At 46.2% G+C, this 21,662-nt stretch overlaps 2 protein-coding genes across 5 annotated transcripts in view; one reads left to right on the top strand and one right to left on the bottom strand.

The window, feature by feature from the left end:
• The window catches only part of LOC112235152 (ATR interacting protein), a 38,444-nt gene extending 32,488 nt beyond the window's left edge, over window positions 1–5,956 (top strand). Inside the window, exon 14 of the mRNA XM_042324915.1 lies at window positions 5,558–5,956. Within this exon, the coding sequence (XP_042180849.1) occupies window positions 5,558–5,631 (74 nt within the window). The 3' untranslated portion in view covers window positions 5,632–5,956. The remainder of the gene's footprint in view (window positions 1–5,557) is intronic.
• A 128-nt stretch (window positions 5,957–6,084) lies between these two features.
• On the bottom strand, window positions 6,085–20,431 carry shisa10.1 (shisa family member 10, tandem duplicate 1). 4 transcript variants are annotated; one of them, XM_024403536.2, is made up of 6 exons: window positions 20,276–20,431; window positions 17,775–17,937; window positions 16,086–16,210; window positions 9,807–10,049; window positions 8,220–9,162; window positions 6,085–7,811 (listed from the first exon to the last, which is right to left on the bottom strand). In XM_024403536.2, the coding sequence occupies exons 1-5, from the start codon at window positions 20,337–20,339 to the stop codon at window positions 8,957–8,959; spliced, it is 801 nt and encodes a 266-aa protein (XP_024259304.1). In that variant the 5' UTR covers window positions 20,340–20,431; the 3' UTR covers window positions 6,085–7,811; window positions 8,220–8,956. The 4 variants fall into 4 exon arrangements, with proteins under 4 accessions (XP_024259304.1, XP_042180851.1, XP_042180852.1 ...); XM_042324917.1 differs by having other exon boundaries at window positions 6,085–7,701; XM_042324918.1 differs by having other exon boundaries at window positions 6,085–7,759; window positions 8,344–9,162.
• Window positions 20,432–21,662: the final 1,231 nt, after the last annotated feature.

The following is a 21,662-nucleotide window of genomic DNA, read 5'->3' as shown; positions in this document are numbered from 1 at the left end:
TGCAGACCTCACTACCCTCTGGAGAGCCTTACGGTTGTGGGGGGAGCAGTTGCCGTACCAGGCGGTGATTCAGCCCGCCAGGATGCTCTCGATTGTGCATCTGTAAAAGTTTGAGGGTTATAAATGACAAGCCAAATTTCTTCAGCCTCCTGAGGTTGAAGAGGCGCTGTTGCGCCTTCTTCACGATGCTGTCTGTGTGGGTGGATCATTTCAGTTTGTCCGTGATGTGTACGCCGAGGAACTTAAAACTTACTACCCTCTCCACTACTGTTCCATCGATGTGGATAGGGGAGTGCTCCCTCTTCTGTCCCGTCGACATGGATAGGGGGGTGCTCCCTCTTCTGTCCCGTCGACGTGGATAGGGGGGTGCTCCCTCTTCTGTCCCGTCTACATGGATAGGGGGTGCTCCCTCTTCTGTCCCGTCGACATGGATAGGGGGTGCTCCCTCTTCTGTCCCGTCGACGTGGACAGGGGGTGCTCCCTCTTCTGTCCCGTCGATGTGGATAGGGGGTGCTCCCTCTTCTGTCCCGTCGTGTGGATAGGGGGTGCTCCTCTTCTGTCCCGTCGACGTGGATAGGGGGTGCTCCCTCTTCTGTCCCGTCGACGTGGATGGGTGCTCCCTCTTCTGTCCCGTCGACGTGGATAGGGGGTGCTCCCTCTTCTGTCCCGTCGACGTGGATAGGGGGTGCTCCCTCTTCTGTCCCGTCGACGTGGATAGGGGGTGCTCCCTCTTCTGTCCCGTCGACGTGGATAGGGGGTGCTCCTCTGCTGTCCCGTCGACTTGGATAGGGGGTGCTCCTCTGCTGTCCCGTCGATGTGGATAGGGGGTGCCCCTCTGCTGTCCCGTCGATGTGGATAGGGGGTGCTCCTCTGCTGTCCCGTCGACGTGGATGGGGGTGCTCCCTCTGCTGTCCCGTCGATGTGGATAGGGGGTGCTCCCTCTGCTGTGGATAGGGGGTGCTCCCTCTGCTGTCCCGTTGTGGATAGGGGGTGCTCCCTCTGCTGTCCGTCGATGTGGATAGGGGGTGCTCCCTCTGCTGTCCCGTCGATGTGGATAGGGGGTGCTCCTCTGCTGTCCCGTCGACGTGGATCTCCCTCTGCTGTCCCGTCGATGTGGATAGGGGGTGCTCCTCTGCTGTGGATAGGGGGTGCTCCCTCTGCTGTCCCGTCGATGTGGATAGGGGGTGCTCCCTCTGCTGTCCCGTCGATGTGGATAGGGGGTGCTCCCTCTGCTGTCCCGTCGATGTGGATAGGGGGGTGCTCACTCTGCTGTTTTTTTAGGTCCACAATCATCTCCTTTGTTTCGTTGACGTTGAGGTTATTTTCCTGACGCCACACTGGTTTGCGCTTTCAGTTTTGTGCGCGAATGCTGCCATCAATCCACGGTTTCTGGCTAGGGAAGGTTTTAATAGTCACCATGGTTACAACATCATCTCCAATGCACTTCCTAATAACTCACCGAGTCAGCGTATACGTCGATGTTAATGTCTGAGGCTACCACCCAGTCCATGTGATCAAAGCAATCATGAAGCGTGGAATCTGATTGGTCAGACCAGCGTTGGATAGACCTAAGCACGGGCGCTTCCTGTTTTAGTTTCTGCCTATAGGAGGGGAGCAACAAGCTGGAGTCATGGTCAGATTTGCCGAAGGGAGGGCAGGGGGGAGGACCTTGTATGCATCGCAGAAGTTAGAGTAGCAGTGGTCCAGTGTTTTGCTCAAGTGAGTTCAACCATCAATGTGCTGGTAGAATTTAGGTAGCCTTGTTCTCAAATGAGCCTTGTTAAAATCCCCAGCTACAATAAATGCAGCCTCAGGATATATGGTTTCCAGTTTACATGGAAGTAAAGTTCTTTCGGCACTGACTGGACTTTGTGCCAACTGGAAGCCACATGTCCTGAGGCCACATTTATTGTAGCGGGAGATTTCAACAAAGCAAATCTGAGGAAAACGTTACCGAAGTTCAATCAACATTTTGACTGAAGGACTCGTGCCGGAAAAACTCTCGACCGCTACTACTCCTTCTTCTGGGATGCCTATAAGGTCCGCTTCCGACCCTCCCTTCGTCAAATTAGATCACGACTACATTTTGCTCCCCCCTTCCTATAGACAAATCAAATCAAAGTTTATTTGTCACGTGAATACAACAGACCTTACAGTGAAATGCTTACTTACAGGCTCTAACCAATAATGCAGAAAAAGTGTTAGGTGAACAATAGGTAAGTAAAGAAATAAAACAACAGTAAAAAGACAGGCTATATACAGTAGAGAGGCTATATACAGTAGAGAGGCTATATACAGTAGAGGCTATATACAGTAGAGGGGCTATATACAGTAGAGAGGCTATATACAGTAGAGAGGCTACATACAGTAGAGAGGCTACATACAGTAGCGAGGCTATATACAGTAGCGAGGCTATATACAGTAGCGAGGCTATATACAGTAGCGAGGCTATATACAGTAGCCTACAGTAGCGAGGCTATATACAGTAGCGAGGCTATATACAGTAGCGAGGCTATATACAGTAGCGAGGCTATATACAGTAGAGAGGCTATATACAGTAGCGAGGCCATATACAGTAGAGAGGTTACATATAGACACCGGTTAGTTAGGCTGATTGAGGTAGTATGTACATGAATGTATAGTTAAAGTGACTATGCATATGTGATAAACAGAGAGTAGCAGCAACGTAAAAAGAGGGGTTGGGGGGGCACACAATGCAAATAAAGAAAACTCAAACAGGAAGTACCTGCGCTAAGGTTTATTCAACGCTGGTCTGACCAATCGGAAACCACGCTTCAAGATTGTTTTGATCACACGGACTGGGATAACATTGACATATACATGGATACTGTGACTGAGTTCATCAGGAAGTGTATAGGGGATGTTGTTCCCATGGTGACTATTAAAACCAAACCAGAAACCGGGGATAGATGGCAGTGTGGCAGCATTCGTGCAAAACTGAAAGCGTAAACCACCGCATTTAACCATGCCAAGGTGACTGGGAATATGGTCAGATACAAACAGTGTAGTTATTCTCTCCGTAAGGCAATCAGACAGGCAAAACATCAACAAAGAGACAAAGGGGAGTCGCAATTCAACGGCTCAGACACGAGACGTATGTAGTAGGGTCTACAGACAATCATGGATTACAAAGGGAAAACCAGTCATGTCGAGGAGTCCAACGTCTTGCTCCCAGACAAGCTGAACCCCTTCTTTGCCCGCTTTGAGGATAACACAGTACCACCAACGTGGGCCACTACCAGGCTGTGGGCCGACGTGAGTTAGACATTTAAACGCTTTAACCCTCGCAAGGCTGCCGGCCCAGACGGCATACCCAGCTGCGTCCTCAGAGCATGAGCAGACCAGCTGGCTGGAGTGTTTACGGACATATTCAACCTCTCCCTGTCCCAGTCTGCTGTCCTCAGAGCATGAGCAGACCAGCTGGCTGGAGTGTTTACGGACATATTCAACCTCTCCCTGTCCCAGTCTGCTGTCCTCAGAGCATGAACAGACCAGCTGGCTGGAGTGTTTACGGACATATTCAACCTCTCCCTGTCCCAGTCTGCTGTCCTCAGAGCATGAGCAGACCAGCTGGCTGGAGTGTTTACGGACATATTCAACCTCTCCCTGTCCCAGTCTGCTGTCCTCACTTGCTTCAAGATGTCCACCATTTGTTCCTGTACCAATGAAAGCAAAGGTAACTGAAAGACTACCGCCCCGTAGCCCTCACTTCTGTCATTATGAAGTGCTTTGAGAGACTAGTCAAGGATCACATCACCTCTAACTTACCTGACACCATAGACCCACTTAAAATTCCATACTGCCACGATAGATCCACAGACAATGCAATCACACTGCACACTGCCCTAACCCATCTGGACAAGAGGAATACCTATGTAAGAATGCTGTTCATCAACTACAGCTCAGCATTTAACACCATAGTACCCTCCAAACTCGTCATCAAGCTTGGGGCCCTGGGTCTGAACCCCGCCCTGTACAACTGGGTCTTGGACTTCCTGACAGGCCGCCCCCAGGTGGTGTAGGTGTCCTGGAGGGCAGGCAGTGTGCCCCCGGTGATGCGTTGGTGGTCAGACCGCACCACCCTCTCCAGAGAGGTGCCTGCCCTCCAGAACACCTACAGCACCCGATGTCACAGGAAGGCCAAAAAGATCATCAAGGACAACAACCACCCGAGCCACTGCCTGTTCACCCCGCTATCATCCAGAAGGCGAGGTCAGTACAGGTGCATCAAAGCTGGGACTGAGAGACTGAAAAAACAGCTTTCTCAAAGCCTTCAGACTGTTAAACAGCCACCACTAGCCGGCCTTTACCCAGTTACTCAACCCTGCACCTTAGTCTGCTGCCCCATTTACATAAACATGGAATCACTTTAATAACAATGTTTCCATCCTGTATTTACAGTATTTTAGTCAATGCCACTCTGACATTGCTCATCCTAATATTTTTCTATTTCTTAATTACATTTTACTTTTAGATTTGTCTGATACTACTGCACTGTTGGAGCCTTTGGCTACACCGCAATAACATCTGCTAAATACGTGTGTGACCAATCAAATTTGATTTGACACAGGTGCACCTTGTGCTGGGGACAATAAAAGGCCACTCTAGCATTTGCCGTTTTCTCAAACAACACAATGCCACAGATGTCTCAAGTGTTGAGGGAGCGTGCAATTGGCATGCTGACTACGAGTGTCAAATAATTAAATGTTAATTTATCTACCATAAGCCGCCTCCAACGTTTTCGAGAATTTTGCAGTACGTCCAACCGGCCGCACAAACACATGTATGGCGTTTTCTGGTGTAAACGTTGTGAACAGAGTGCCCCATGGTTATGGTATGGGAAGGCATAAGCTACGGACAATGAACAGAATTGCTTTTTATCAATGGCAATTTGAATGTGCAGAGATACGGTGAACAGATCCTGAGGCCCATTGTCGTGCCATTCATCCACCACCGTCACCTCATGTTTCAGCATGATAATGCACAGCACCATGTCGCAAGGTTCTGTCCCACTTCTTCCATGGCCTGTATACTCACCAGACATGTCAACCATTGAGCATGTTTGGGATGCTCTGGATTGACGTGTACGACAGCATGTTCCAGTTCCCGCCAATATCCAGCAACTTTGCACAGCTATTGAAAAGGACTGGGACAACATTCAACAGCCTGAACAACTCTATGTGAAGGAGATGTCAAGCTGCATGAGGCAAATGGTACTAACTGGTTTTCTGATCCACACTCCTTACCTTTTTGTTAAAGGGATCTGTGACCAACAGATGCATATCTGTATTCCCAGTCATGTGAAATGAATTTATTTCTATTGACTGATTTCCTCATATGATCTGTAACTCTTTGAAATTGTTGTGTTTATTTTTGTTCAGTCATTTTTTTAAACACTCCAAGCCACACTACATCTTGGTCCATAAAGTTTGACCCCCCCCCCCCTGTCATAGAGGGTGGATACTGCACATGTACCCGGGCCAGTTATACATTCAATGATCCTTTTATGTGTAACTCGTGTTTTCTGTTTTGTTAGAATTGGCTTTGGATGAGATTTGTCGTCCTGAGTCTGAGGATACTGAAGATATGGACATAGACACTGGCTCCTGACCTGTTGTCCTACACCGGAGTAGTGTTCAGTTGCCCCTAGATGCTGATCTTGGGTCAGTTTTTGCAATTCCCCTCTACTAATGGTTAAGGTTAAGAGGGGGAAGATAACTGAATTGACCCCAGCCCTGCGAAGTACAGTGTCCCAACTGGGACCAGTTTCCCTATATAAATGCGCTACAGTAGGGCCCTAATTGGGACGCAGATAATATCTTGTTGGTTTTTCTGACGAATGCCGGAATGTAAAAATATTCTGTGATTACTGTACTGAGCTCTTTGTGAGTTTTTATTTGAATCCATTAAATAATATCAATGTTGCAAACGACAATTGTAATTTGTACTCAGTGTGTCATTTGTTACGCCATGTTTGGCTTGACATAGTGTTTCTTCCATATGCATCACAAGGAAAATACTGGACAACAGATCTGGGGATCAGGCTAAATAATGATACAAGAGTTGAAAAAAAAAACATTTATTTGTCATTGTAGCAAAAAGTGGCATTTTATTCCTGATAACATTTTAAAAACTACAGCATGTCATTTACTCAGTTCGAACAAGCAGCTCGCTAAAGCAGATATGGCTGACGAAGGTGCTCACAACCTGAAGTCACATGAACAACAGACGAAGGCTGGTATCCTGTCACAACATGAGTCATCATACCCTTCTGAATGCATTGAGTCACGCCAGGGTAAACCTACACGAAACGTTTCCAAAATCGCCTATGGGAGGGGGGGAAACGATTGGAACCATTCCCCTGTTTTGACAACTAGGTTTTATGGGTATTATGACACATCCACTGTGGGGGCTCTCGAACTCAACTCTGGACCTCAGCCTGTTCCACTGTTTTCATTGTTCCCCTCTAAAATCAGGGACTGATTTTTAGACCTGGGGACACCAGGTGGGTCCTATTTAATGATCAGGTAGAACAGAAAACCAGCAGTCTCCGTCCCTCGTAGGGTCAGAGTTGAAAACCCCTGACATAGGATAGAAACAAGTGTGACGCGGACAAAACAACCCTCGGCAACAAGTTCTAACAGCGAGGGTCATGTATAAAATAAGAGTGCAACAGCATACTGCACGCAGACAGAAATACAACCAATAGCAGCCGACATGATTCTTCACTCCAAACATGTCAACCGCATGCATGTTCTACACAGCATATTTCTAAACTGACCTTTTCACACCCCGACTTCTCAGATACAGTGTGGAAAACCAGGGCTGGCTCCCAAAATAGTGCACTGCCTTTGACCATAGAACCTCAAAAGTAGTGCACTTATATAGGGAATGGGGAGCCATTTGGGATGCAGACAGGGACATTATCAACAGAGGAGAGGTCAATCAGATACATTTTTTAAAAGCATTACATTTCATTTAAAGGCTGGTAGCGCTTCATTCAGCTTGGTTCACCTGCAAGGCTTGGTACAGAATGATTTGACATGATCTCACAGCAGAAGTGGAAAAACGAGGCATATTGTGGAGGTTTAACAGTCCAAAATGGCACCCTATTCCCTACATAGGGCACTACTTTTGAGTTCATTGGGCTCTGGACAAAAGCAGTGCCCTACATGGGGACATAGACATTTTAAAGCGGTGTCTAAAAACCACATACACTGATTTATTTTTTAATATATATATAATTTGGTTGGACAAAAAAAATTAAAAAAGGCACAACTGTTTCTGTACGAGACAGGACATCTGTTTTACCACTAAACTAGGTACATTTCATAATTGTGTGAATGAGGATTCAGACATTCTTCTACTTTACGTCATTCAACTACAGTGCAAAATGTTTTAAACCACAGTTTGGGGTTGCACAATGAAGACCGAGGCACAGCAATACATGAAGATTCCCTTTAGACTGTAATAATAATATACCTGGCCCTAACAAGGTATAGGACTCATCCCAAACAGCACCCTATTCCCTATGTAGTGCACTACGTTTGACCAGGATAGTGCACTACATAGAGAATAGGGTGCTGTTAGGAATGCAAGCCAGTTCAGTTCTCTCCCAGGTGAGCTCTAGAAGCTCAGTGAATGGAACATGATTGGGGTGGTGGGGAACGGGAGGGAGAACTGTGGGTGATGAGAGAACTGCTTCAGACAGTGGGTGGATGGAGAATGGGAGGGAGAACTGCGTCAGACAGACAGTGGGTGGATGAATGGAGAATGGGAGGGAGGGAGACCTGTGGGTGATGAGAGAACTGCTTCAGACAGGTGAATGGATGGAGAATAGGAGGGAGGGAGACCTGTGGGTGATGAGAGAGAACTGCTTCAGACAGTGGGTGGATGGAGAATAGGAGGGAGGGAGACCTGTGGGTGATGGAGAGAGAACTGCTTCAGACAGTGGGTGGATGGAGAATGGGAGGGAGGGAGACCTGTGGGTGAAGGAGAGAACTGCTTCAGACAGTGGGTGGATGGAGAATGGGAGGGAGGGAGACCTGTGGGTGAAGGAGAGAACTGCTTCAGACAGTGGGTGGATGGAGAATGGGAGGGAGGGAGACCTGTGGGTGATGAGAGAACTGCTTCAGACAGTGGGTGATGAGAGAACTGCTTCAGACAGTGGGTAGATGGAGAATGGGAGGGAGGGAGACCTGTGGGTGATGAGAGAACTGCTTCAGACAGTGGGTGGATGGAGAATGGGAGGGAGGGAGACCTGTGGGTGATAAGAGAACTGCTTCAGACAGTGGGTGGATGGATGGAGAATGGGAGGGAGACCTGTGGGTGATGGAGAATGGGAGGGAGAACTGCGTCAGACAGACAGTGGGTGATGGAGAATGGGAGGGAGAACTGCATCAGTGGGTGATGGGGAATGGGAGGGAGAACTGCATCAGTGGGTGATGGGGAATGGGAGGGAGAACTGCATCAGTGGGTGATGGAGAACTGCATCAGTGGGTGATGGAGAATGGGAGGGAGAACTGCATCAGTGGGTGACGGAGAATGGGAGGGAGAACTGCATCAGTGGGTGACGGAGAATGGGAGGGAGAACTGCATCAGTGGGTGACGGAGAATGGGAGGGAGAACTGCATCAGTGGGTGACGGAGAATGGGAGGGAGAACTGCATCAGTGGGTGATGGAGAATGGGAGGGAGAACTGCATCAGTGGGTGATGGAGAATGGGAGGGAGAACTGCATCAGTGGGTGACGGAGAATGGGAGGGAGAACTGCATCAGTGGGTGACGGAGAATGGGAGGGAGAACTGCATCAGTGGGTGACGGAGAATGGGAGGGAGAAATGCATCAGTGGGTGACGGAGAATGGGAGGGAGAACTGCATCAGTGGGTGACGGAGAATGGGAGGGAGAACTGCATCAGACAGTGATGGAGAATTGACTCAGTAGCCAGTCTTCGGAGGTTGGGAGTCCACAAAGGCAGGGTTGTAGGCAGGCTGGGCAGAGAGGAAGTCAGGCTGAGCGGGAGGCGCGCCAGCTTGGGCTGGGTAGCCGGGCTGAGCTGGAGGCTGGAAGGGGTAAGATGGTTGTCCTGGATTGAACCCAGCCTGACTATAAGGCACTTGGATAGCAGGAGGATAGGCTGAACCTGAGCGAGAAAGAGAGGACATTACCACACCAGACAGAGGTGGTGTTTTTTGGGCAACTAGTCATAAGGTGGAACTAGAATGCTTCGACAGCAACCTGGAGAGACCATCCTGTAGGTTTTAACTCCAACCCTACAGGAGGGTAGCTCTTCAGGAACAGGGTTGGAGTTAACCTACAGGAGGGTAGCTCTCCAGGAACAGGGTTGGAGTTAACCTATAGGAAGGTAGCTCTCCAGGAACAGGGTTGGAGTTAAAACCTACAGGAGGGTAGCTCTCCAGGAACAGGGTTGGAGTTAAAACCTACAGGAGGGTAGCTCTCCAGGAACAGGGTTGGAGTTAAAACCTACAGGAGGGTAGCTCTCCAGGAACAGGGTTGGAGTTAAAACCTACAGGAGGGTAGCTCTCCAGGAACAGGGTTGGAGTTAAAACCTACAGGAGGGTAGCTCTCCAGGAACAGGGTTGGAGTTAAAACCTACAGGAGGGTAGCTCTCCAGGAACAGGGTTGGAGTTAAAAACCTACAGGAGGGTAGCTCTCTAGGAACAGGGTTGGAGTTAAAACCTACAGGAGGGTAGCTCTCTAGGAACAGGGTTGGAGTTAACCTATAGGAGGGCGCCATTACATCACCTGTATGTCTATATCACTTACCAGTCTCTTGGTAGGGGGGGGGTGGTCCTGGCTGGAAGGGCTGTCCCTGGTAGCCCAGTGCTGTGGGCATGGGCTGCCCTCCTCCGTAGCCGGGTTGAGGCTGAGGCCCATACCCAGGCTGGACGGGTACGGGCTGGTAGGCTGGGTACTGGGGGCCACCCTGGTAGGGCTGGACGGGCTGCTGAGGATGCTGGGTGAACTGGGTGTTCACCACTGTGGTGTGGGAGGTTGTGGCTATCACCGCTGTATTGGGTAAGGCAGACAATAAATCAGAGGTTAGTTCACACAGCTCTTTATTAAAGCGTCGGACAACTATTTGTTGAAATGGGTGTGGTGAAGGAGAACCTAGTGAAGCCGTTGTTGAAAAGCCCTAGTGTCTGTTTAGAAGGAGGTTTCTAATATCTACAGGTGTACTGGTTCCTCTCTAGGCTTCTTCTGTGGTTTTGGCCTTTTGAGGGAGTTTTTTCCTAGCCACCGTGCTTCTACACCTGCATTGCTTGCTGTTTGGGGGTTTTAGGCTGGGTTTCTGTTACAGCACTTTGAGACATCAGCTGATGTAAGAAGGATTTTTATAAATACATTTGATTTAATTTGTAAACCACAGCCTAAACTATGTAGGTGGAAGCGGAGAGCTGTGCTGACACATAATGAGGGACAGGCCAGAAATGAAGCCTGATGATCAGAACAGGAAGTGGGACGCCCCGGTCAGCTCAGTACAGAGGGTATAAAGCTTCTATCAGACCAAAATGTATTTGGATAAGCACAGCAGTGTTCTACAATATTGGACTGTTGGCTTTAATACTTTTTTGTGAATTCTCAGCGCAGCTCAAATACTTTCTCCGTCAAACCCATTCAGATGAAGAGGAATGCGTCGTACTTGTTGGGGAAGGAGCACAACGTTGGGCTCAGAGCCACGTAGTTATGTCATGGGATGCTGGGCTATCACATCTGTGTCTGTGGATTCTGGTTAAGGCTTAAATGCCACTGGTTCAAACACACATTTACAAGAAGTGTTCATTTATATATATTTTTTAAAGTCAAACAACCTGTTAAAATTACCAGTTTCCAGCTGTGCTATCAGAGACTCTGGGTTCGCGCCCAGGCTCTGTCGTAACCGGCCGCGACCGGGAGGTCCGTGGGGCGACGCACAATTGGCCTAGCGTTGTCCGGGTTAGGGAGGGCTTGGCCGGTAGGGATCTTATCGCGCACCAGCGACTTCTGTGGCGGGCCGGGCGCAGTGCGCGCTAACCAAGGTTGCCAGGTGCGGCTGGCTTCCTGTGTTAAGAAGCAGTGCAGCTTGGTTGGGTTGTGTATCGGAGGACGCATGACTTTCAACCTTCGTCTCTCCTGAGCCCGTACGGGAGTTGTAGCGATGAGACAAGATAGTAGCTACTAAAAACAATTGGAGACCGAGAAATTGGGGAGAAAATGGGGTAAAATTTTAAATAAATAAATAAAAACTTTAAATACCCGTTTCCAAATGTACTTAAGCTAATAGGTCTACGAATGTTGAATCCTACCGTTATCAGCAATGCTTAAAATGTATGCATTCTTGTTTCGAATTCAAACGAGAGGTTTTTTTTCTCCCTGAACTCAAAAGAGCTGTTAGATTAGACAAACACTAGATTCCTTCTCCATTGTAAGGAGGGGAAGAGGTTACATCATTGGGTGTTGTCTGAAATCAACCCTCATGTGTGCATTCCAAATGACAACCTATTCCTTTATATACACTGCACTTCAGGTCAAAAGTAGTGAACTACATTAGGGAACGTTTTGGGATACACTATCCTTTGTTTGTGGATTCCTCCCATCGCCAAGGTCTGTCAGGGTTCCAAGTGGGAGTGGTCTGACCACTTCCTGTATGACAGAGGGCTCTGAAGGCTCCGCCCCCTGTGGTGGGTTGCTAGGAAAAGTATGAGTCAGACTCATTGGCTGGAACAAACCCACCTGTTATCATTCTAACCACAGATTCAACAGGCACATGTTCAATAGACACCAAACAGGATAACACTTTTTTATTTTAATTTTATGAAATGCCACGAAAACAAGAGAAATTCTCCCTCCACAACAGCCCAGGTCAGCCTGGTTCCTGTTCAGTCGGCACCAAACCAGACAACTTTTCTAACAAGCGTGAAACACGGAAGGAACATCCGATAAGAAACGTTTCAGAGGAAGTAGAATACTTCCACGGCTTGTCAACGCATTACAGGAAGTAGAATACTCGCTCTGGTCTACATTAGTTCACTACCCACAGGGCTCTGGTCTAAAGTAGTTCACTACCCATAGGGCTCTGGTCTAAAGTAGTTCACTACCCCCACAGGGCTCTGGTCTAAAGTAGTTCACTACCCACAGGGCTCTGGTCTAGTTCACTACCCACAGGGCTCTGGTCTACAGTAGTGCACTACCCACAGGGCTCTGGTCTAAAGTAGTTCACTACCCACAGGGCTCTGGTCTAGTTCACTACCCCCACAGGGCTCTGGTCTAAAGTAGTTCACTACCCATAGGGCTCTGGTCTAAAGTAGTTCACTACCCCCACAGGGCTCTGGTCTAAAGTAGTTCACTACCCATAGGGCTCTGGTCTAAAGTAGTTCACTACCCATAGGGCTCTGGTCTAAAGTAGTTCACTACCCACAGGGCTCTGGTCTAAAGTAGTTCACTACCCACAGGGCTCTGGTCTAAAGTAGTGCACTACCCACAGGGCTCTGGTCTACAGTAGTTCACTACCCACAGGGCTCTGGTCTAAAGTAGTTCACTACCCACAGGGCTCTGGTCTACAGTAGTTCACTACCCACAGGGCTCTGGTCTAAAGTAGTTCACTACCCCCCCACAGGGCTCTGGTCTACAGTAGTTCACTACCCACAGGGCTCTGGTCTAAAGTAGTTCAGGGCTCTGGTCTAAAGTAGTTCACTACCCACAGGGCTCTGGTCTACAGTAGTTCACTACCCACAGGGCTCTGGTCTAAAGTAGTTCACTACCCACAGGACTCTGGGCTCTGGTCTACAGTAGTTCACTACCCCCACAGGGCTCTGGTCTACAGTAGTTCACTACCCCCACAGGGCTCTGGTCTAAAGTAGTTCACTACCCACAGGGCTCTGGTCTAAAGTAGTTCACTACCCACAGGGCTCTGGTCTAGTAGTTCACTACCCACAGGGCTCTGTAGTTCACTACCCCCACAGGGCTCTGGTCTAGTAGTTCACTACCCACAGGGCTCTGGTCTAAAGTAGTTCACTACCCACAGGGCTCTGGTCTAAAGTAGTTCACTACCCACAGGGCTCTGGTCCCCACACAGGGCTCTGGTCTAAAGTAGTGCACTACCCAGGGCTCTGGTCTAGTTCACTACCCACAGGGCTCTGGTCTAAAGTAGTTCACTACCCACAGGGCTCTGGTCTGGTCTAAGTAGTTCACTACCCCACAGGGCTCTGGTCTAAAGTAGTTACCCACTCTGGTCTACCCCCACAGGGCTCTGGTCTACCCAAGTAGTTCACTACCCCCCAGGGCTCTGGTCTAAAGTAGTTCACTCTACCCACAGGGCCCCCACAGGGCTCTGGTCTAAAGTAGTTCACTACCCACAGGGCTCTGGTCTAAAGTAGTTCACTACCCCCACAGGGCTCTGGTCTAAAGTAGTTCACTACCCACAGGGCTCTGGTCTAAAGTAGTTCACTACCCCCTCTGGTCTACACTACCCCCACAGGGCTCTGGTCTAGGGCTCTGGTCTAAAGTAGTTCACTACCCACAGGGCTCTGGTCTAAAGTAGTTCACTACCCACAGGGCTCTGGTCTAAAGTAGTTCACTACCCATCTCTGGTCTAAAGTAGTTCACTACCCACAGGGCTCTGGTCTAAAGTAGTTCACTACCCAGGGCTCTGGTCTAAAGTACAGTAGTTCACTACCCATAGGGCTCTGGGGCTCTAAAGTAGTTCACTACCCACCCAGGGCTCTGGTCTAAAGTAGTGCACTACCCCACCCCCATAGGGCTCTGGTCTAAAGTAGGCTCTGGTCTACCCAGTAAAGTAGTTCACTACCCATAGGGCTCTGGTCTAAAGTAGTGCACTACCCCATAGGGCTCTGGTCTACAGTAGTTCACTACCCATAGGGCTCTGGTCTAAAGTAGTGCACTACCCACAGGGCTCTGGTCTAAAGTAGTGCACTACCCAGGAAATAGGGTACCATTTCGGATGTAGATATATTTCCCTACTTCACATTAACCAGTTCTGACTAGACTACAGGTATGTGGTTGTCTGTTCCATATGAATGGGCAGCATTTAACCACAAACAGAAACCTGAGGTGTGTTCAACAAGGGAAATAGTTTTAACTTTAGCTAAAGCATTCCATTTGTTTTGTGTCTGAGAAGGTAGTGTTCGGAGGAGCGTGTGTCTGTTTCAGGTCTAAACTGCCACTACAAATAATACAGTACATTTGGAAATATGGTTTAATTTAAAGTTTGAATGTTGCCGGAAAAAGTAGCTATTTGTGGCTTCACCGTAACATTCTGGAATGTTCATTCAACTGAAATTGCTACTAAGTAACATGTTTGCCTGCGAACGGAAGCCTTGTTGAACTTAACTCTACTAAACGCTGACCCCCAGACTACACAGATACTACAGTCAGAACTGACCCCCAGACTACACAGATACTACAGTCAGAACTGACCCCCCCCCCAGACTACACAGATACAACAGTCAGAACTGACCCCCCCCAGACTACACAGATACTAGTCAGAACTGACCTCCAGACTACACAGATACTACAGTCAGAAGAACTGACCCCAGACTACAGATACTACAGTCAGAACTGACCCCCAGACTACACAGATACTAGTCGGAACTGACCCCAGACTACACAGATACTACAGTCGGAACTGACCCCAGACTACACAGAGATACTACAGTCAGAACTGACCCCCTGACTACACAGAGATACTACAGTCGGAACTGACCCCCAGACTACACAGAGATACTACAGTCGGAACTGACCCCCCCAGACTACACATAGGTCATTTAGGGGGGGGGGTGTTGTATCATTTGATTTACACAACATGCCTACCACTTTGAAGATGCAAAATATTTTTTTCTCAAACAAACAAGACAAAAACAGAACTTGAGCGTGCGTAACTATTCACCCCCCAAAGTCAATACTTTGTAGAGCCACCCTTTTGCAGCAATTACAGCTGCAAGTCTCTTGGGGTATGTCTCTATAAGCTTGGCACATCTAGCCACTGGGATTTTTGACCATTCTTCAAGGCAAAACTGCTCCTTCAAGTTGGATGGGTTCCGCTTGTGTACAGTGATCTTTAAGTCATACCACAGATTCTCAATTGGATTGAGGTCTGGGCTTGACTAGGCCATTCCAATACATTTAAATGTTTCCACTTAAACCACTCGAGTGTTGCTTTAGCAGTATGCTTAGTGTCATTGTCCTGCTGGAAGGTGAACCTCCGTCCAAGTCTCAAATCTCTGGAAGACTGAAACAGGTTCCCCTCAAGAATATCCTTGTATTTAGCGCCATCCATCATTCCTTCAATTCTGACCAGTTCATTCCTAGTACCTTCTGACCAGAGTACCTTCTTCCATATGTTTCGGGAGTCTCCCACATGCCCTTTGGCTTATTTTTTCAGGCCACTCTTCCTTAAAGCCCAGCTCTGTGGAGTGTACGGCTTAAAGTGGTCCTATGGACAGATACTCCAATCTCCGCTGTGGAGCTTTGCAGCTCCTTCAGGGTTATCTTTGGTCTCTTTGTTGCCTCTCTGATTTAATGTCCTCCTTGCCTGGTCTGTGAGTTTTGGTGGGTGGCCCTCTCTTGTCAGGTTTGTTGTGGTGCCATATTCTTTCCATTTTGTAATAATGGATTTAATGGTGCTCCGTGGGATGTTCAAAGTTTCTGATATTTTTTTATAACCCATCCCTGATATGTACTTCTCCACAACTTTGACATCATGTGACACTTAAAAAGAAAAATCCATCTGTGTGCAATCTAACTAATTATGTGACTTCTGAAGGTAATTGGTTGCACCAGATCTTATTTAGGGGCTTCATAGCAAAGGGGGTGAATACATATGCACGCACCACTTTTCAGTTATTAATTATTTATTAAAGTTGTATTTTTTCATTTCACTTCACAAATTTGGACTATTTTGTGTATCTCCATTACATGAAATTTAAATGACAAGTTGTAAAGCAACAAAATAGTAAAATCACCCAAGGTGGTGAATACTTTTGCAAGGCTGTAACGTACAACGTAGGTGCTTCAGGGATCATGTTGTGATCAAAAGGAGAGACTTACGTCGGGGCTTCCGGCACATGTTGTACATGCAGCAGCAGGGACACACGCAGCAAGAGATGAAAATAATCACCAAGATGACAGGTATTGCTATGAATGGCCAGATGGTGAACGTGCTGCTGCTGCTACTGGAATAGAGAAACACAACATTTATTTCTGAACTAACAAAGCCAGATCATTAAAAAAAAAAAAGACTTCTGTAATTGTACTGATGCATAAAGCATTACATCATATAGATATAGATTTGCATGTTAGCCCTGTGCAGCCAGATATACAGTAGGGGTATACTACGAAGCAGGATCAAGGAGTTGACCAGCGAACATTTCTAAATAATCTGAAATAGCGTTTATTTATTTATTTTTAATAAAGATAAAACTTCATATGGGCATGGTTTAATTGATTCCATCAAAAACACGTTTAGCTTTCTAAATGAAATCAGACAAAATTATTTCTGCTTGTTGATCAAAATTAGCTGGCTAATTCATTGATCCTGTTTTTATATACCCCTCAAGTTTGAAGTTGTGTTTATGCTGCAACTCTCGTGAGGTTGATTTAGGGCGGTGGAGGGGGTGTCTACTCTGCACCTGCTCTGATGGGGTGGTGACATGTGCCTGTTCATGTATTACAAGGACGGATGCTTGTTGCAAAGTTTCGTTTCACTGATCTGAAAAGAGCTTGGTTTTAAAGAGGAAGTGAGGGGCTATAGTTGACATCTTTGTGACAGAATGCGTTTCACAATCAGGCTAACGTGTCATGCAATAAAATGCAAATGAATTACTTAAAAATCATACAATGTGATTTTCTGGATTTTTGATCAAAATTACAGACCTCTACATGCTTTGTAAGTAGGAAAACCTGCAAAATCGGCAGTGAATCAAATACTTGTTCTCCCCACTGTATGTATATTCATGTTAAGAAAGGTGTTTCTGGTTAGGTACATTTGTGCAACGACTGTGCTTTTTTCGCGAATGCGCTTCTGTTAAAATCCTCACCCGTTTGGCGAAGTTGAAGTAGGCTGTGATTCGATGATAAATTAACAGGCACCGCATTGATTTTATGCAACGCAGGACAAGCTAGTTAACCTAGTAATATCATCAACCATGTGTAGTTAACTAGTGATTATGTTAAGATTGTATTTTCTAAGATAAGTTTAATGCTAGCTAGCAATTTACGCGAGTGCAGCAAGGAGCCAAGGTAACAGGTGGGTCAGCCTGCCACGCAGTCTCCTCGTGGATTGAAAAGTAATCGGCGTCCAAAATTGACGATTACCGATTGTCATAACTTGAAATTGGCCCTAATTAATCAGCCATGCAGATTAATCGGTCGACCTCTAGTCTGAATACTTATGTATATGTGATTTCATTTTTAATACATTTGCAAAAATGTCTTAAGTTTTTGCTTTGTCTTTATGGGTATTGTGATGTCATTATGGGGTATTGTGATGTCATTATGGGGTTTTGTGTGTAGATTGAGGGGGAAAAAACAATTCAATCAATTTTAGAATAAAACGTACCAAAATGTCAAGGGGTCTGAATACTTTCCAAATGCATTACTTTAAACCAGAGCCCTATTCCCTATATAGGGCACTACTTTAGACTAGGGCCCTATTCCCTATATAGGGCACTACTTTAGACCAGGGCCCCATGGGGTACCATTCGATTAGGACATTAGCCATAGTTTTTGTCCTCCTACCTGAAAAAGCAGCTGTTCTGTTCAGACTTCCCCATCTGTTTGAAGACAATGCTGCAGCAGTATCTATTCTCACACGTTCCACAGCACCCCTGGAGTGTACCACAGTACTGCTTGGATTGGTATTGGCTCTTGGCGTCAATGTAGCCCTCACAGTCATCACCAGCTGGGTAGAAAGGAGAAAGACATCATAGGTTTGAGTTGGACAAAGCTTGGGAGAAAATACATGGTATAGTCTAACCTTGAAACACAACGGCAGTAACATTGACAAGTGTACAACAAACACAATAGAGTTAATGAGGGTGTTTGATTAAGCTGACCCGCAGTGCCCCCGGGCTATGGCCCACGGCATGAACAGGCAAAAGCAGTGAAGGAGGAGCAGCACTCTTCTCAAAATCAACAGTTATCTGCCCCCGCACAGTCATGTTATCAACAAGGTAGCATGGAGCAAGAAACATGTGTTTTTATCCAAAGCAATCCCTTTAGCATGTGAAAACACATAATCCTACTCAATACTCCATGTGCTTAACCTACATAAAAAAAATTGTGACCACAGGGAGTCAGGACACCCGTTTAGGCTCCACTCTGAAAGACAGCACCCCTACACAGGGCAATGTCCCCAATCACTGCCCTGGGGCATTGGGATATTTTTTTGACCAGAGGAAAGAGTGCCTCCTACTGGCCCTCCAACACCACTTCCAGCAACATCTAGTCTCCCACCCAGGGACCAACCAGTACTAACCAGGACCATCCAGGGATCAACCAGGACCATCCAGGGACCAACCAGGACCAACCAGGACCATCCAGGGACCAACCAGGACCATCCAGGGACCATCCAGGGACCAACCAGGACCAACCCAACTTAGCTTCAGAAGCAAGCCAGCAGTGGGATGCAGGGTGGTAGCCTAAAGCCACATGGGGCTACAGAGTTCCTCAATGTCTTGAAAGCACCATAATGTTGTGATCAAATCAACTAGGGACATTTCTGACTTCTGAGCATTCAAGACAACTGGGAACCTGTGGTGGGGGGGAAAAAAATTTGCTCCGACTGGTAAAATCGTTTTGAATGGTCATCCAAGTCGGCCAGCATCTTTCTATAACTCCGACTTAATGGAGATCACTGGCTCATGATTTGACTTTTTTCTTTTTCTTTTTCTCCCCGATGTCGAACTCACTTCTGAGTTCGACATCGCCAAAACAACTGCTATGCAAATGTGGACTAAAGCCGATCTGATTGAATTGGCCACAAAGTCTCTTCAGCTTATACATTTGGAGACGTTTTGAAGCCTAAAACGAGGTTGATGTCCATGCAACTACCAGAGGATATCATAAAGTCATGAGGTTGCAGGCCTGCCAGACAGACATCCTTGTTGCAGGCCTGCCAGACAGACATCCTTGTTGCAGGCCTGCCAGACAGACATCCTTGATTGCTTCCTCGAGATCTGGTTGATCTAATTAGAGTAGCTAGGATGTGAAGGACCTCTCACAATCAGCTGCAGAGCAAATAATTAATGTCTCTCTCTCTCTGGCTAAATGCCCTCAACATAGTGTATATATTTCAACATTTACAACCCAAGATGGGGTGAAACACTGGTCCCAGTCTCACCCATGTAATTTACGAGTTCGTTTCCTGTGACATCATGGAAACAAACACTTGTTTTACTTTAGCAACTAAATGAACGACAAACTGTTCAACTCCACGAGTCACACAACACATATTGCATGTTTAAAGTCAATCCACTCAGAAATACACAGGTCTAGTTCAGGACCCAGTAACTACGGAGGAAGTGGATATTGCGAAATAAGAACGACATAGTAAGTTAGATAATACTATCCACAGTTTGCCATCACAGCAGCAAGATGTGTGACATGTTGCCACAAGAAATTGGCAACTAGTGAAGAACAAACACCATTGTAAATACAACCCATATTTATGTTTATTTATTTTCCCTTGTGTACTTTAACTATTTGTACATCGTTACAAAACTGTATATATATATATATATATATATATATATATATATATATATATATATAATATGACATTTGTAATGTCTTTATTGTTTTTGAACTTCTGTATGTGTAATGTTTACTGTTAATTTTTATTGTTTATTTCACTTTTGTATATTATCTACTTCACTTGCTTTGGCAATGTTAACACATGTTTCCCAAGTCGATAAAGCCCCTTGAATTGAATTAATACTGCATAACGACGTTACGTCCATGTTTTTGACCGTGAGAGAACATAACGCATCTCTAGACCAATAATGTACTTAAACCCCTGATTAAGATGAAGTCATATAAAACAGTCACACATATGTAGTTAATAAACAGACACTAACTGGCAGTAACATGTTTTGTCAGACTCGCCCCCACCACATCCGAAAATTAAAGATGTACTTTCACTCTTTGAGAGGGAAAAAAAAAAAACATTAACAAACTCTACAATGTCACACAGACTGAACAATGTTTATTAATGACTGATTTCCAATTGACAAACTCACCGGTCACGAAGGGGATCAGAGACCCACACAAAAGGAGCACAACAACGCACAGACTCTCCGCCATGGCTTGGTATATTCAGATGCTACTAACGACTAGCGCAACCGACAGTCCCAGTCCGGAATGCTATAGCTTCTTCTTCCATGGTATTATGGCGGTCCGCAAATAACGTGAGGTGGATGCCGCCATCTACTGGATGGGGGGTGAAACTGACAAACCAACGCAAAATAATTAAGATTAAGTAAATGTAACAAAAAAAAACACTTCTAATATTCAAAAGTAAATAAAACACAAAAACTACAACTGTACTCTTTCAGTCGGATTTAAATGTCTATTCAGATCCCTAGACAGGCTCTGGAACCTGGGAGGGGGGAACCTCTTCATTCTGTATAATTCCCTGTGAAATTTCGTCTGTAAAGTTCTGGATATCCAGAAAAACGTTTTGCTGCCTTCACAATGATGTCTAGATTCATAGATGCACCAACAAAAAGGGAAGCCAGTTTGGATTTGGCTTCAGACCAATCACATCATAAGCCAAACATCATTATTGACAGAAAAAAACTTGAATTTTTGCATCTCATTGTGTTGTTGTCCTCCAGTGGTTAGCTAGCTAGCTAAAAGCGGGCCTTTCCTAAATAAGCCATCGATGGAGATAGGGATTTGGACTTGTGGTTTTACTTATTTCTCCGTACTGGCCATAGATTATAAAGGGGATTCTGATACAACCATATTTTCATACATTGTGTCCCTGGCCTATGTACAAAAGGTTGTGGAGTATTTGTTGTTAATCATATCAGTAACGTTAGTTCCTCATATCAGAGCTGTAGTTCCTCCCACCGGTGAAGTGGAGCAGAGCATGCTGGGTGATTTCCAGCTCAGAAAAGAAGATCAGCTGGAGAGAAGTCAAGTGAGAGAACGTTCCAGACGTCCTTGTGTTTTCTAAAATTAGCTTTCATTGTGTTAGCCGAGGCCAGTGTGCATCCTTGTTGATACAACACACACACACACAAACACGTTTATTGGCTCTTAACCAACCGTGCTATTATGTTTGTTTTTTTGCATTGTTCATAACTTGTTTTGTACATAATGTTTAATTATTTGCCCCCCATCTATGCTGCTGCTACTCTCTGTTTATTATCTATGCATAGACACTTTAACTCTACCTACATGTAGATATTACCTCAATTACCTCGACACTGGTACACCCTGTATATAGTCCCACTATTGTTATTTACTGCCCCTTTAATTATTTGTTATTCTTATCTCTTACCTTCTTTTTTTTAGGTATTTTCTTAAAACTGCATTGTTGGTTAAGGGCTCGTCAGTAAGCATTTCACTGTAAGGTCTACTACACCTGTTGTATTCAGCATTTCACTGTGAGGTCTACTA

This window comes from Oncorhynchus tshawytscha, linkage group LG07, assembly GCF_018296145.1.
Source record: "Oncorhynchus tshawytscha isolate Ot180627B linkage group LG07, Otsh_v2.0, whole genome shotgun sequence".
Taxonomy (NCBI): domain Eukaryota; kingdom Metazoa; phylum Chordata; class Actinopteri; order Salmoniformes; family Salmonidae; genus Oncorhynchus; species Oncorhynchus tshawytscha.
This window is presented reverse-complemented; position numbering and strand designations above follow the sequence as displayed.